The sequence below is a fragment of the Pongo abelii genome, chromosome 14 (genome assembly GCF_028885655.2).
Source record: "Pongo abelii isolate AG06213 chromosome 14, NHGRI_mPonAbe1-v2.0_pri, whole genome shotgun sequence".
NCBI lineage: Eukaryota > Metazoa > Chordata > Mammalia > Primates > Hominidae > Pongo > Pongo abelii.
In genome coordinates this window covers 78,635,522-78,652,006 of record NC_071999.2, presented here as the reverse complement: position 1 = coordinate 78,652,006, position 16,485 = coordinate 78,635,522, and the positions used below count along the sequence as shown (strand labels likewise).

Sequence of the window (16,485 nt, the reverse complement as noted above, 5' to 3'; positions counted from 1 at the left end):
AAGTGATAGCAGCAGTGATGGATAAGGTCTAGAATGTCCGAACTCAGAAGAAAGAATAAATATCTTCAGAGAAGCTTTTCCTAGCTCTGTAACCTGTTGTTAGATTGACTTATCTTCCTAAATGTTATCATTACAATCTAGTCCTGGGACACTTCCTTATCCTTTTCATCCATCACATAGAAGACACCTTTAAGAGAACTTACTCCAATGCCATTTCTCAGATACAGACAATCCTCCAATTCTTCTGACACCATCTCTAGGATACGTACCTTTGAACTGCTTCCAGTAATAGTTTCCAGTTCCCCCTCTCAACAATATTCTCCCAATAATTTCTTCCCAACATCTGGTATACCTCTCCCAGACTAGTATGAGGATACTCATAAACCAATGATATGTTTTAAATGTTTTGTTTTCTGGTCGGGCATGGTGGCTCGCACCTGTAATCCCAGCACTTTGGGAGGCTGAGGCGGGCAGATCACCTGAGGTCAGGAGTTTAAGATCAGCCTGGCCAACCATGCTGAAACCCAGTCTCTATTAAAAACACAAAAATTAGATGGCATGGTGGCATGCACCTGTAATCCCGGGTACTCAGGAGGTTAAGCCAAGAGATTCGCTTGAACTCGGAAGGCAGAGGTTGCCGTGAGCCGAGATCATGCCACTGCACTCCAGCCTGGGTGACAGAGCAAGACCCTGCCTCAAAAAAAAAAAAAAAAAAAAAGTTTCCTTTTCTATTAGAATAACAAAATGGTAAAAAGATGGCTAAGATGAGGCAGTGATAGTTCAGTAGAAAAAAGGCTTTGTGTTAAAAATACCAATGGTTGGTGAGGATGCAGAGAAACTGGAACTCTCATTCATCATAGAGGGGGAATGCAAAAGTATAGTAACTTTGGAAAATTTTGACAGTTTCTTATAAACTTAAACATACACCTGCCATACAACACAGTAATCATGTTCCTGGGTATTTACCCAAGAGAAATGGAAACTTATGTTTATATAAAAATGTGTACATAATTGTTTACAGCTATTTTATTTGGAGATGTCCTCAAATAGAAACAACTCAAATGTCCATAAACCGTGCATGAATTAACAAACTGGGTTACATCCATATAATGGCTTATTACTCAGCAATAAAAAGGAAACATATGACTAATGTAGATGTATATACAGGCTCACACCTGTAATCCCAGCACTTTGGGAGGCTGAGGCAGGATCACTTGAGGTCAATATATTATACATCTATATTGCAACAATATAGATGAATTGCAAATGTATTATTGTAACTGAGAAAAGCCAGACTCAAAAGGCTATATACTGATAATTTCACTTTTATAGCATTTTGTAAAAGGTAAACAATAGGTACAGAAAATACACCAGTGGTTGATAGGGCTGGGGGTTGAGGAAAAGGTTCAGCTAAAAAGGGGTAATGAGGGAATTTTGTGGAGTAATGGAACTATTCTATATATTGATTGTGGTAGTGCTGACACAACTGTGTGCATTTGTCAAAAATCACAGACATGTATGCTAAAAAAGGTTAATTTTATTCTTTGTAGATTATACCTCAATAAACCTTAAAGGAAAAAACAAAACAAAACAGGACTTATCTCTTAGTTACTAACTGCCATGGGCAAGCCACTTAAAACTCATTTCTCCATCTATAAAATAGGAATTATATTTACTCTAAAAGAATTTTGGTAGGGAACAAATGAAGAAAAGAAAATAATTTTATGAACTTTAAAGCTCAACAAAAATACTCTATCTACACTATAGGCACTGGACATACATTGATAAAGAAGACAAGAGGCACACTAAGGAAATTTACTGTCTAGTTGCAGAATAAGATAAAACAGATTATTATTAAATAATATGGGGAATTTCAGTGACAGATATCAACACAACAAGAAGGGGTATTCTAGGAATAAGAATTAACTCTAAGAAGTATATCAAAAGTTGAATAAAAAAGGACAAAATTACAGTGAGACATAAATAAGAGAAGTCATTAATGAAAATGCACAACTGGGATCCAATAATTTTAACCTGATAGCAGTTTTTAAAAAAGCCTAAAATGATTAAAATATGACAAAATAGGAAAAATACCTCACGATGATTTAGAAGTTGTTCTAAATCTAATGCCATTTGATTCTTCGTCTGTAGTAAAGCTGACTTTTCTTTATTTAAGTTGCTGAAAAAAAACCCCAAGTTTTAAAAAGTCATTATGTTAGTATAAATATAGTTAATAAACAGTAAATACTAAAAGAATAAACATGAATCTGATGGTTTGAACTAAAGATAAATTTATAGTCCATAAATATTCCAGACCAGCCACTAAAATGTTTGGCCTAATGAATGGCCTATTTTGTCAGAAGATTCTTTTTCTTTTCTTTTCCTTTCTTTTTTCTTTTCTTTCTTCCCTCTCCTCTTTTCTTTCTCTTTCTCTTTTTTTTTTAAGAGATGGAGTCTTGCTGTCTTGCCCAGGCTGGAGTGCAGTGGCTATTCACAGACATGGTAACAATGAACTACAGCCTCAAACTCCTGGGCTCAAGCAATCTTCCTGCTTCAGCCTCCTAAGTATCTGGGACTACAGGCATACATCACTGCACCCAGCTTTTCTTCTCTTAAGAATCCATTTGACAACGTAACTGAGATGCTGTCTGAGAATACTTTCCTGCCTAGTATAGGCATAAAATTAATATTTTAAAGATGACTATTTACTACTAAAATGTAAAAAGATAAAGTGAAACTCACATAAAAGGTAAGAAGTACTATATGTCAGCAAACTATTACAACACAAGATACTAGAAGACAAATTAAAACATCCTTAAAACTGAAAGTAATATTTTACAAACTAAATTATCAGGTATATAATTAAGTAAGTGAATCAGGTATTTAGTCTGTGATAAACTTGAAAAAAGAACGTTTGTCTCCAAATTATTAGTTTGATTTTCAATTTCTGGCCTGGCATGGTGGCAATTATCTAATGAATGATTACAATAAAAAAAAAAAAAAAGACAAAATTTGTGAGGGTAAAACTAACAAGAATTGTTTTAAATAGGCAAAAACTTTTTTTTTTTTTTTTTTTTTTTATTGAGATGGAGTCTCGCTCTGTCGCCCAGGCTGGAGTGCAGTGTGGCGCGATCTCAGCTCACTGCAACCTCTGCCTCCAGGGTTCAACTGATTTTTCTGCCTCAGCCATCTGAGTGGCTGGGACTACAGGTGTGTGCCACCACGCCCGGCTAATTTTTGTATTTTTAGTAGAGATGGGGTTTCACCATGCTGGCCAGGCTGGTCTCGAATTCCTGACCTCACGTGATCTGCCCACCTCGGCCTCCCAAAGTGCTGGGATTATAGGCGTGAGCCAGCACACCTGGCCAGTAAAAACATTTTTAAAGTTCTACTTAAGTTCTACTTTAAGAAAATGGAGGCAGGGCACACTGGCTTATGCCTGTAATCCTAGCACTTTGGGAGATCGAGGCTGGAGAACTGCATGAGCCCAGGAGCTTGAGCCTAGTCTGGGCAACATAGAGAGACCTCATCTCTTAAAAAAAAAATGTTAGCCAGGTGTGGAGACATGCACCTTTAGTCCCAGCTACATCAAAGGATGAGGTAGGAGGATCACTCGAGCCCAGGAGTTTGAGGCTGCAGTGAGCTATGATGCTCCACTGTATTCCAGCCTGGGAGACAGAGTGAGGCTCTCAGGAAAGCCACTAATTTTTAGAATAATATTTGGCAGACTTTTTTTTTTTTTTTTTAAATTCAAGAAACAGTAGTAGGCAATCTGCAGCAACTGCTAATTCAAAGGACTTAAGAGGGAAAGCCCACATTCTTCTCCTTCCAAGTAATCGAGAAGGAAGCATCATAGTTCGTCCTCTGAGGAGATGGACTAGATGCAATTTTGACTTCTGTTCCCAACTGTGCCACTGACTCAGACTCAAATGTGTGCTGTAAAGCATAACACATACCACTTCACTGAACCTCAGTTTTTACATCTGTAAAAGTAGAACATAATACTCATGTATGTCAAAGGGCTATGTGAATGATTATATAAAGTGTTAAACTCATAAAACTCTATATAAATGTTATACAGTGTTACTAATTTAGATTAAAAAATAGGCATCAGAGTAAAACAGTAATTAAATGCCAATAAAGGTAAGCAGCTCAGCTGAAAAACGAACTGACTTTTAGAGTTAGGCGCCAGAGATCCTACAAGAGCTGAGGAGTTGAAAAGAACAAAACAATATAAAGGAAACTGAGTGCCATGTTCTGCTAGAGTCTCCAAAGCATGGTAAGGATCACATGTTTCTCTAACTCTAGAATTCTAACCACCTCTTTAGCTGGAATCACTTTGAAGGCAAAATATTTTTCAAATTTAAATATCCAGTAAATAGGACTAGGAATTTTTAAGGAACATATATGTGTCTATGTTCATATACATGTACACTTATAACCACGGTATATAAGCATATACTCACATTCAGTGCATACACACACACACACTCACTCTCTGTCTCGAATGCCAACAGGCTCTTCTAAAGAATATGTAGTGTAATTGGAATGGAATGTTGAGGTAATTAAAGGATTTTGACTGGATAATTCTTTACAAATGCTTTTATATTGTCGTGTTTAACTTTTCAAAAATAAAGTATTCTATAATTAAATAGCAAAACAACCGTATATACATGGAATAAATGGTGGGGGGATAAACGGCTTACAGAACAATTATGTTGTACCTGTAAGACATGAGTTTATTACAAACAATGTGGACTTCCCAGACAATATTGCTGTGATTACAATATCTGGGAATATATTTTGTCTTCTTTATAACATACTCGAACCACAGGGAGACAACCTTTAACATTGTGGGTCTCTAAAACTGAATATGATGATTATTATATTCACTCTTCTTCTAGTATGTATTTACTCAATAGAATTTTAGTCTTCATAAGACACATTTCGTAACAGTGGAAACTTACCTTTGAAAATACAAAGCTTCTATGAGTGACTCATAAAACAACTACAAAACAAATCTCCTTATAAGCACATCTATCTTGAATGGTATATTACACCCATAATTGTTCAATTCACTGTTAATTATTACTTAGAAATTCATGTTTATGGCTCTGTTTCACCTGCAATATGAAAACATTCCTGATATATTGTTCCTTAACTTCCTGGATCAATATACTCTGGGACAGCTTTGTAAGAGAAGTTGGCAATGTAGTCTTATCTTTAACTACCAGTTAAGAATAAACTGAGAACTGACAACAGGCAAAGAAAATTATGCTAATTATTCTCTTTCCAAGCTTCCTTCCTTTCTGAAGTAGAGATCAAACTGTATTACGCACAGTGTCTCTTGTGGCTTGGTAGAAGAAAGTTAACAGTACTATTTTTATAATAAAGTATTACTTTAATGATAGGGGAATTTAAAGCAGTTAATAGTGACATCTCAAATGTTAGCTTTTCATGTGTTTATGATGATTTCATTTTAGTGAATATTTACTCTAGCCTTTCTAGAAATTGAATATATTGTATAAATAGTTGATTTTCCAGGGGTAAGTATGGTATAGTGGTATTGTTTAATTTTCTAAGAAAAGCATACAATTATTCAGTTCTTCAAAGAGTTTTTATTGAATTAGAAAAACATTTAAAAATCATCAATTGATGTAAATATTTTTTACAACTAACATCAACACCTAGCAATGAGGAATAGGAATTTTCCTGTTTATGTTTTCTAAGGAACATAATAACTTGATGATGCTTTTGGATGGGCCATCATTAATGGTTAAATTTCAAATAAAAGACAAGGGGAAGGAAGTAACATTTACTGAGATTCTCCTACATGCCAAAGCTTTATATATGTTCCTAAATTTAATTTTCACAACTACCCCTTCAGGTTCATATTAATATCTAATGTTTCAGACACATTTACCATAAGGAGAGAAACCAGCCTGATGTGTACTTAAAGCCCAGGATAATTCCACTCTAGGATTTGAAATGCCATCTGCTTAGAGTAGGGATGAAGGAATGTGGGTATACAGAACTGTGATCTATCCTACCATATCTGAATTACTGGCCAAGCTGACTTTTTAATGGCATTGTTACATCACGGCATTTCATTCATGTAACCAGGATACACCTATAGCAACATCTCAAGTGTCGTAATTAAACTACTGAAAGTATTAATAACTTTTCACTTTAGAAGGTAGTTGCTTCAATTAAGAATAAGATTTCATATCCTGTGAATTATCAGTTCAGAATGTACTAAAATATCACACAATGAATTTATGAAACACAAGACAACATTAAAGAATTCATGTTTAGTACAAAATGTTTCTTGGTAATTAGTTCCATAAATGACATGGCCTTTATGAAAACTATTGCTGTTATTAAGGGAGTCTTAATTTTTGTTGAAATTCAACATATTTTAAGAAATGTTATTTCTCAATTTTAACATAATTTTCAACCAAAAATTTGTTACATGTATGGTAAGTACTAAGAATGGCAAACATTTATTGAACACTGTTGAATATAATGTTTAGGCACTATTATATCTGTGTATATTATGAAGATTATATCATTTATTCCTCAGAACAACCCTATCAATCAGGTGCTGTTAGGACCACTCTCATTATTTTTATTTATTTTTTGAGACAGTTTTGCTCTGTCACCGAGGCTGGAGTGCAGTTGCTCATTGCAACCTCCACCTCCCAGGCTCAAGTCATCCTCCCACCTCAGCCTCCTGAGTAGCCAGGACTACAGAAGCATGCCATCACACTGGCTAATTTTTCTGTATTCTTTGTAGAGACAAAACCAAACATGGTTTTGCCATGTTGTCCAGGCTGGTCTCGAACTCCTGGGCTCAGGCAATCTGCCTGCCTCGGCACCACTCTCATTTCACATATGAGGAAACTGGCTGTACTGTGCAATACCACAGCCATTGGCCACTAGGGCAATTAAAATTATCTTTAATTTTAATAAAATTAAAAATAAAAGATAATTTAAACAATTTAATTTTAATAGAATTAAAAATTTAGTTCCTCAGTAACAGTAGCCACATTTCAAATGCTCAGGTTGAGTGTGGTGGCTCATGCCTGTAATCCCAGCACTTTGGGAGGCCAAGGCCAGTGGATCATTTGAGGTCAGGAGTTCAAGAACACCCTGGACAACATGATGAAACCTCATCTTTACTAAAAATACAAAAATTAGCCGGCTGTGGTGGTGGGTGCTTGTTATCCCAGCTACTCGGGAGGCTGAGACAGGAAAATCGCTTGAACCTGGGAGGCGGAGGTTGCAGTGAGCCAAGATCGCGCCATTGCACTCCAGCCTGGGTGACAAGAGTGAAACTCCGTCTCAAAGAAGAAAAAAAAGAACAACAACAACAAAACCCCAAAAAACAAATGCTCAACATCTATATGTGGCTAGCTAGTGGCTACCATACTGGACAGCGCTGATATAGAATTTTTTTTTTTTTTAGAGACGGAATCTGGCTCTGTCGCCCAGGTTGGAGTGCAGTGGCGCAATCTCGGCTAACCGCAAGCTCTGCCTCCCAGGTTCACGCCATTCTCCTGTCTCAGCCTCCCGAGTAGCTGGGACTGCAGGCGCCTGCCACTACGCCCGGCTAATTTTTGTATTTTTAGTAGAGACAGGGTTTCACCGTGTTAGCCAGGATGGTCTCGATCTCCTGACCTCATGATTCGCCTGCCTCGGCCTCCCAAAGTGCTGGGATTACAGGCTTGAGCCACCGCGCCCAGCCAGATATGGAATATTTTTATCATTATAGAAAGTTCTATTGGACAACAGAGGTATTAGAGAGTTTAAATTACTTGCCCTAACTCAAAACTAAGTACTGAGTTGAATTTGAAAACTTCCTTTTAAAATCTGTTTTTAAAAAAATTTTATTATAGAATATTTCAGAAGAGAAAATATGTAATAGCAAACCCTGATATATCTATCACCCCGCTTCAACAACGATCAACTCATTAAAGTGCTACTTTTAATCACTATGATACACTATTTTTTGGTTCTCTTCCTTAATTATTTTAGCTAAAGAAATATTATCCCTTATTCAGAATAGAACATAGAGGGGCAGTATAACCTAATGGTTAGGAGAATAGAATTAGCAAGCAGACAGATATAAAATTGAATTCTGACTCTATCACAATGTTGCATGTTCTTAGAGGACAAGTTGCTTAATTTCTCTATGGCTGAATTTGTTCATCTTTATAATTTTCTCCTACAGCTAGCTATTATTTTCTCTATATTAAACATTTTAAGCTACCTTAATTCTTTTTTTTTTTTAAGCTACCTTAATTCTTAGTAAAATAAATAATCAAATAAATTTGTTTGGAGATAACTGTGAAAGAAGTAATTTTTTTCCTCAGGATTTTTATATACCTCCCCATCACAAGAATATAATGGTAAAATAAGACATATAAAAGATTCAAATTTTAAGGCCGGGCACGGTGTCTCATGCCTTTAATCCTAGCACTTTGGGAGACTGAGGTGGGCAGATCATGAGGTCAGGAGTTCAAGACCAGCCTGACCAACATGGTGAAACCCTGTCTCTACTAAAAATACAAAAATTAGCTGGGCGTGGCAGCGTGTGCCTGTAATCCTAGCTACTCAGGAGGCTGAGGCAGGAGAATCACTTGAACCCGGGAGGCAGAGGTTATAGTGAGCAGAGATCACATCATTGCACTCCAGCCTGGGTGACAGAGTGAGACTCCGTTTCAAAAAAAAAAAAAAAAAAAATTCAAAATTTAATTTTAATTTTTTTAAGACACAGTCTCACTCTGTTGCCCAAGCTGGAGTGCAGTGAAATGATCTCAGCTCACTGCAACCTCCATCTCCCTGGTTCAAGCGACTCTCCTGTTTCAGCCTCCAGAATGGCTGGAACTACAGGCATGCACCACCATGCTCAGCTAACTTTTGTATTTGTAGTCGAGACAGGGTTTCACTATGTTGGCCAGGCTGGTCTAGAACTCCTGACCTCAGGTGATCTGCCTGCCTCGGCCTCCCAAAGTGCTGCGATTACAGGTGTGAGCCACTGCACCTGGCCATAAAATATTCAAATTTAACAGAAATATGTAACATAGGAAGAAAAAATTCTATTTGGGGTTCTTTCTTCAATTTCCCTAAGATAATCAGGTGCCCAGTGAATTGTGAAAGACATAATTTCTATCGTCCCCAAGAACTATTTATAGAGCAATTAATTTATTATTGTAGGTTGTATACAAAATTTTTAACTTTAAAATTAATCTAGAAACAAACTTAGTTATTTTGACACATTTAAGGTATAAATGTGCTCCTAAATTATTTAAACAAATCATAAAAAATTAAGAACAGGAATAAAGTTCTAGACCAATCTTTTTGGTGGGGTAGAAATGAAAGAAGGTAATTATTGTGATTCATTAAAAATAACATTTATACTTTGGAATTAGTTACCAATAGTTTTATATTTTTGTTTGCATACTTTAAGAAACCTGGATTTAACAACCATTTTCTCCTTATTGTTTTCCAATTCCTTGATTTAACCATTTCTGTTCCTACTTAATTATCTGCTTTTACATTTATAATCAGTTAATAATTTACCCATAAAAATCTAAATTATTCTTAATAATCTTAGAAATCTAATAACTAAGCGAACTAACCATCTATCCACAAGTAAAACTGTTTCATTTACACATATCTTCATTCTTTTATTTCAGTTTAAAAAACCAAAATGGTCATAGCAAATTTTTTTTGGATAAGATCTCATACAAAAACAATTACAAATTAAGGAAGTGAAAGAAATTTATTTATTTACACTTAAAAGTTACTTTCATGTAAAAGGTCAGAAGAAAAGCCTAAAAATTCCTTGGAAAAATCAACATAAATCTAAGTAAATGTAAATTTTTTGTTGTTGTTTAAAAAGCCATTTTAACGACACAAATGGCATCTGGTTTTATTCCTCCTTTCCCTTTGGTCAATCTATACCACACTAAAGAGTTCTAAGGAAACAAGGACCAATAGTGGTTGTGTCCTCTAGGATAGATGGAATGTTATGCTCATAAGTGTAACATTGTTATTTCCGTGCTAAGACATCTGATCACAGGTGGAATATGAACACCTGATGTATGTGACCTTAGTTTTTCTAAGAAAAGTTTAATATTCATTACATTTAAGACCACCTTCATTATTTAAATTTTCTGTTCATGATTTACAACCCAAATTCATCTACAGCAGCAATATGGTAACAATGTCTTTATTATTCAAATAAAAGATTTGTAGATGGTTTACCTGACATCTTTCTCAAGTTGTGCAATAGATTCCGTCAGTGAATCAATCTTAGAATCTCTCTGACGCACTGATTCAATGAGATACCTGTAAGGCTGTTGAGTCTGGTTTAATAGAGAATTGGCTCTGTCAAGCTAAAGAAACACAGGTTTCATTAAAATCTAGAAAATGTGACAACGAAATAAAATCATTCAAAATGCTCTAGCACAAATATAGTACAGAAATTCCTTTGACATGAATTATTCTGAAAAGCTTTTCCTGTGTAAATTTGAAGGTTTTAAGAGTGAATCAATATAGCTATTCTTAATAGCAACTATAAACAATAATTTTGTTTGTTTGTTTGTTTTTTTGAGACAGTCTTGCTCTGTCGCCCAGGCTAGAGTGCAGTGGCGCGCGATCTTGGCTCACTGCAACCTCCACCTTCCAGGTTCAAGTGATTCTCCTGCCTCAGCTTTCCGAGTAGCTGGGATTACAGGTGCCTGCCACTATGCCCCACTAATTTTTGTAATTTTAGTAGAGGCAGGGTTTCACCATGTTGGCCAGGCTGGTCTTGAACTCCTGACCTCAGGTGATCCGCCCGCCTCAGCCTCCCAAAGTGCGGGGATACGGGTGTGAGCCACCTCGCCTGGCTGAAAAAATTTTAAATAAAATATTAAATAAAATATTAATAGTAATTTCGAGAATGCATAAACTTAAATTTTCTTAGTATTTGTCTTGGTCTGAAAAGCTATATGACATAAAATATATCTTTTTAAAATGGAAACACTTAGCTAAAAGTTAAAATCTTTTATTTCAGCTTTACTTCTACTAAAAATATTCACATCATAATTCAATAATTTTTTCATTTCTTCATATTCCCTTCGTTTTAAAAATACATAATTTATATATCCAAATCATTATGTATAAATTTTTGACAAATGTGGTTTAAAATGTAATATAAAATTTACCATTTTAATCATGTGAAAAGTGTACAATTCAGTGGCATTAAGTACATTCATAATGTTGAACAGCTACCACTTCTATTTCCAGAACACTTTCATCAGCTCGTATGGAAACTCTGTATCCATTAAACAAAAACTCCCCATTTTCTCCTCCCTCCTGGCCCTAGAAACCTGTATCTTACTTTCTGCCTCTGTGAATTTGCCTATTCCAGATACCTCATATTAAGTGGAATAATACAATATTTATCCTTTGCTGTCTGCTTATTTCACTTAGTGTGACGTTTTCAAAGTTCATCTATGTTGTATCATGTATCAGAACTTCATTCCTTTTAATGGTAAATAATAGTCCACTGGATGTTTATAGTACATTTTGTTTATCCATTGAGCTCTTGATGAATACTTGGGTTTCCACTGTTTGGCTATTGTGAATAATGCTGCTATGAACATTGGTGCACAAATACTGTATATCTTGAGTTCTTGTTTCACTTCTGTTGGGTAGCTACCTAGAAGTGGAATAGAACTGTTAGGTCATATGGTAATTCTATATTTAACTTTTTGAGGAACTGCAACGGTTCCACAGTGGTGATACCATTTTACATTCCTACCAGCAAGAAATTTGATTCCAATTTCTCCACATCCTGGCCAAAGCATGTTATTTCATGTGCATACTGGGCATTTGTATATCTTCTTTGGAGAGAAATCTTTCCAAGTCTTTTGCTTGTATTTTAATTGTGATTTTTCTTGTTGTTGTTGCTAAGTTGTAGGAGTTCTTTATATATTCTTAATAATACAGTCTTATTAGATATGTAATTTGCAAATATTTTCTTCCATTTTGTGGGTTGTCTTTTCACTTTCTTGATAATCTTATTTATTTATTTACTTACTTATTTTGAGACGGAGCCTTGCTCTGTCACCCAGGCTGGAGTGCAGTGGTGCGATCTCGGTTCACCGCAACCTCCCCCTCCTGGATTCAAGAAATCCTCTTGCCTCAGCCTCCTGAGTAGCTGGGATTACAGGCATGCGCCACCATGCCTGGCTAATTTTCATATTTTTAGTAGATACGGGGTTTCACCACGTTGGCCAGGCTGGTCTCGGATTCCTGACCTCAAGTGATCTACCTGCCTTGGCCTCCCAAAGTGCTGGGATTACAGGCATGAGCCATTGGGTCTGGCTGATAATCTCCTTTAATTCACAATTTTTCATAATTAGGAAGTTCAATTTATCTATTTTGTTTTTGTGCTTGTCCTTTTGGAGAAATTGCCAAATCCAAGGTTATGATTTTCTCCTATGTTTTCTTCTATGAATTTTATACCTTTAATGCTTAAATTTAGGTCTCTGATCCAGTCTGTTAGTTTTTGAATATGGTGTAAGGTAAGGGTCCAACTTCATTCTTTTGCATGTAGATACTCAGTTTTACCAGCCCCATTTGTTGAAAAGACCGGCTTTCCTCCATTAAATGGTCCTGGCACTCTTGTTGAAAACTACTGGCCATATAGGCAAGTGTTTATTTCTGGGCTCTATTCTATTAATATTCCATGGGACTTTATGTCCATCCTTATTCTAGTTGCACACTGTTTTGCTGACTGTAGCTTTACAGTAAGTTCAGAAATCTGGAAATATGAGCCCTACAACTTTGTTTTTCCTTTTAAAGATTGTTTTGGCCATTTAGGGTTCCTTGAAATTCCATATGAATTTTAGGATCAGTTTTTCCATTTCTGTAAAAAATGCCATTGGGATTTTGATAGGGACTGAATCTAATCTGTAGAATGTTTTGGGTAGTATTATCATCCTAACAATATTAAATCTTCCAATCCATGAATATGGGATGTCTTGTGTCCATTTGGTTAATTTATTCCTAAATGTTTTCTTCTTCCTTTTTTTTTTTTTGAGACAGGGACTCACTCTATCACCTAGTCTGGAGTGCAGTGGCAACATCATGGCTCACTGCAGCCTACCTCCTGGGCTCAAGTAATCCTCCCACCGCAGCCTCCCGAGTAGCTGGGACTACAAGCATGAGCCACCACGCCTGGCTAATCTTATTTTACTTTTTTATAGAGACAGAGTCTCCCTATGCCGCCCAGGATGGGCTTGAACTCCTGAGCTCAAGCAATTCTCCTGGCCTTGGCCTTTCAAAGTCCAGAGCCATCATGCCTGGCTGTATTTTTTTCTTTTTGATGCTATTGTACATGGAATTGTTTTCTTAATTTTCTTTGTCAGACTGTTCACTGCTAGTGTACTATATACAATTTTATGTTGTGCCTTTTCACATAACCTATATCAGAATCATTTTTCTAGATTGTTAAGAGTATGGTATTTATATTACTAGCGGTTACAAAACTGCCTACCAAAGCCAATGTATCATAATTTACACTATGTATAGTAAGAGACATTTAGAATGTCATCAATTATAAGTCAGTATAAACAATATATAAAAATTTACATAATTTATGTTAGCATAAACAATATTACAACAAATCTTTTCAGTGCTGTAGTTTTTTTTCTTAAGTTAGTATTTGCTTTGTTAATTTTTTTTCAGGATAGAAGACATACTAGGCTAAGGGGTATGACTATTTAATGCTCTTAACACACAAGACAAAAGTTTTCTCCCAAAGGATTTTTATCAACTTATATATACTCAACCATAGTTTAAAAAAATTTACTTGTTTTTGTTCTTTATTTTTTTTTCCTAAGCAAATGGTAATTGTATGTCACTACAAAACTAAATAAAGCATTATCAGTGTCAGCAAGCTCCTACTTTGGTATATAATGAGTTCTTGAAAAAGGTATTCTATAGTTGAATAATCACACAAAATGGTGGATATCTATTATTAGGGTGAAAGGGTAAGGAAGGGGGTATTTATTACACAAAACAAAATGACAGAATTCCTGACTCTTCTATGACCTTTAGATACTCTTTGGTGATAAACTTCTAGCCTTTTATACATGTTTAAACATTTTTCCATTCTTTTTGTCATAATTGCTAAAAAGTTCCATTAAAGATTTACTGTTTTCCTGGGACCAGAAATGATTTGTATTTTTTTCCTCAAATGAATTATGTTCATGAGATCTATATACTTTTAAAGTATTAAGACCTTTAAGAGTATACTTTAGCATATCAATTTTTTTGGTTTTCCACTCATTTTAATAAAATAATGAGTGATTAGAAGCCCAGGAGCTGAAGAAGCAGGGAACGGTGGGATGGATATAGTGGAAAGTATGGTGGGAGGCAGAAAGAATCAAGGATAGTAATGAGAACATTGTTAAAATGATCAGCCATGAGGTTGGCTGGGTAAGGAGGATATTGAAGCCAAAAGGGGGCTGACCAACTGTTAGAGGATGTCTGCTTGCATGTAGAGAACTATTCTGTAAAAGCATTTATTCTATTAAATTGCTCTGGAAATTTTCCGATAGCTATATTAACTACAGCCCAGGAAAAAAAAATCCTCAAAAAAAAAAAAATTAAAAAAAAAAAGAAGGAAATGAATAGAAAAGAAAAGAAGACTACTTTTTTGGGGGAACACATTTCATTATAGTGAAAGTGGAGCCATAAAGAAAAAAATACCACAAATAGTTTCTATAGTTTGGGTTTTAGCATGTTTTTTTCTTTGCTTTGGTAATCATTCTTTAAAATCTATTACAATGTCACTGGAATCTTATTATTTTACTAAGTTACTTTATGAACATTCAAATATGCAGCTGGACAAAAATAAAACTAAGTTCTACTAACCTGTATAACCAGTTTCTCTAGTCAATTAAATCAAACAATTGCCTCGGCTTTGTTTTCACAGAACTGACCCTAACTGAATAAACTGAACTGACAAGTTGCTTTGTGTTTCAAAGTGCAGAATAGTTCAAGTGTGTGTGTGGGGAAAGGGTGGCAGGGAATAACTAAGAACATTTATGAATTTTAGTTAACTACTGTCTAGAATGAGCTGTTTAAAATATACCAAATCTAATTTCAATTGCATAAAACATACAGCAGCAGTCTCAATTATTTTAGTTGCACAAAACATATAGCAGCAGTCTCAATTATTTTAGTTCAATTTTTTCATGAAAGTAGTTACATATATTAGGTTTTAATATATACATATATTTTTTGAGACAGGATCTCACTCTGTTGCCTAGGCTAGAGTGCAGAGCCACAGCTCACTACAGCCTCGACCTCCCAGGCTCAAGTGATCCTCCTACTTCAGCCTCTTGAGTTGCCAGGACCACAGGCATGCACCACCATGCCCGGCTAAAGGTTTTAATATTATAAACAAAGTTAAGGGCCAGAAGCCATACTTTCAAAACGTATCTTTAACATAAAACCTATAACCTCCTTACTCTGGATAATAAATACTACGATAATGTTGTTAGTGTTACAGATATATTTCTTTATAAACCTGTTTGCAGGCATCTAAATCCCCAAAGTTGATTTTCATTCATCAGGAAAAAAGTACATGTCTCTGAATAAAAAGTGATGCTAATCTCCATGTTTGAAATAAACGTAATTTATTAGAATTTAACTCCTTCAATAGAGTTTTCAAAAATCTTTCTGTAACTATAATAATTACTATTCAAAAAGTTTTGCAATTGCTCACATTGCCTATTGTTAGTAATCTTTTCCTTATAGGAAAGCCTTAGTAATTAGTGACTCAGGAATCATATACGTAATAAGTGACTCTAGATAAAACCCATGACACAACATTTTACAGAAGTGTTATTCTTCCTTTGTTTCAATAACCTGTACATATGATTCAGAGAAAAGTAACACCTGATTAAAACATCATTATATCTTTTGATTCAAATACTTATTTAACTTAGAGGAGAATCTAAAATTACAAATTTTCTCTTAAAATTCAAAAAAAACTAATATAAAGGTGACTACATTTTGCTGCATGTTTTTCCTACATGTGGAGTTGTTTTCCTTGGGGAGTTTACTTTCACAGAAACTAGAAATGAAGTTCTTTATTGCCAGGAATAAAATCAATACTGCTGAGTGGAATTTAACATTGAGTTGCTTTCTGTCTATAAAATACATGAAAGTGATACTTTCTAGCAGTGGTAGTAGTTTGTACAGAATCAGTCACATAACCTTGCTTAATCTTTTTAATTGTGCTAGGAATGAAAAAAATGCCTGCTTGAAGTCCAATAGGGGGGCAACACTTTGGTACAACTTCTCTATGTTCTCAATTGCTTGGGAAAATGTAAAAAAAAAAAAAGTGATTTCTGACTGGGCGTGGTGGCTCATGCCTGTAAACCCAGCACTTTGGGAAGCCAAGGTGGGTGGACT

The 16,485-nt window shown here is 35.3% G+C and overlaps 1 protein-coding gene across 7 annotated transcripts in view; it reads right to left on the bottom strand.

Annotated features, from left to right (window-relative positions):
• The window catches only part of PIBF1 (progesterone immunomodulatory binding factor 1), a 233,908-nt gene that overhangs the window by 40,229 nt on the left and 177,194 nt on the right, over nucleotides 1-16,485 (bottom strand). For 4 of the 7 annotated variants that reach the window (XM_024230714.3, XM_024230719.3, XM_024230715.3 and 1 more), the window contains 2 exons: nucleotides 10,273-10,403; nucleotides 2,095-2,179 (listed from right to left, as the gene is read on the bottom strand). The exons of 2 other annotated variants lie outside the window; for them this stretch is intronic. In XM_024230714.3, coding sequence (XP_024086482.2) covers nucleotides 2,095-2,179; nucleotides 10,273-10,403 — 216 coding nt within the window. The remainder of the gene's footprint in view (nucleotides 1-2,094; nucleotides 2,180-10,272; nucleotides 10,404-16,485) is intronic. One more of the 7 variants, XM_054529103.2, reaches the window with a different exon arrangement.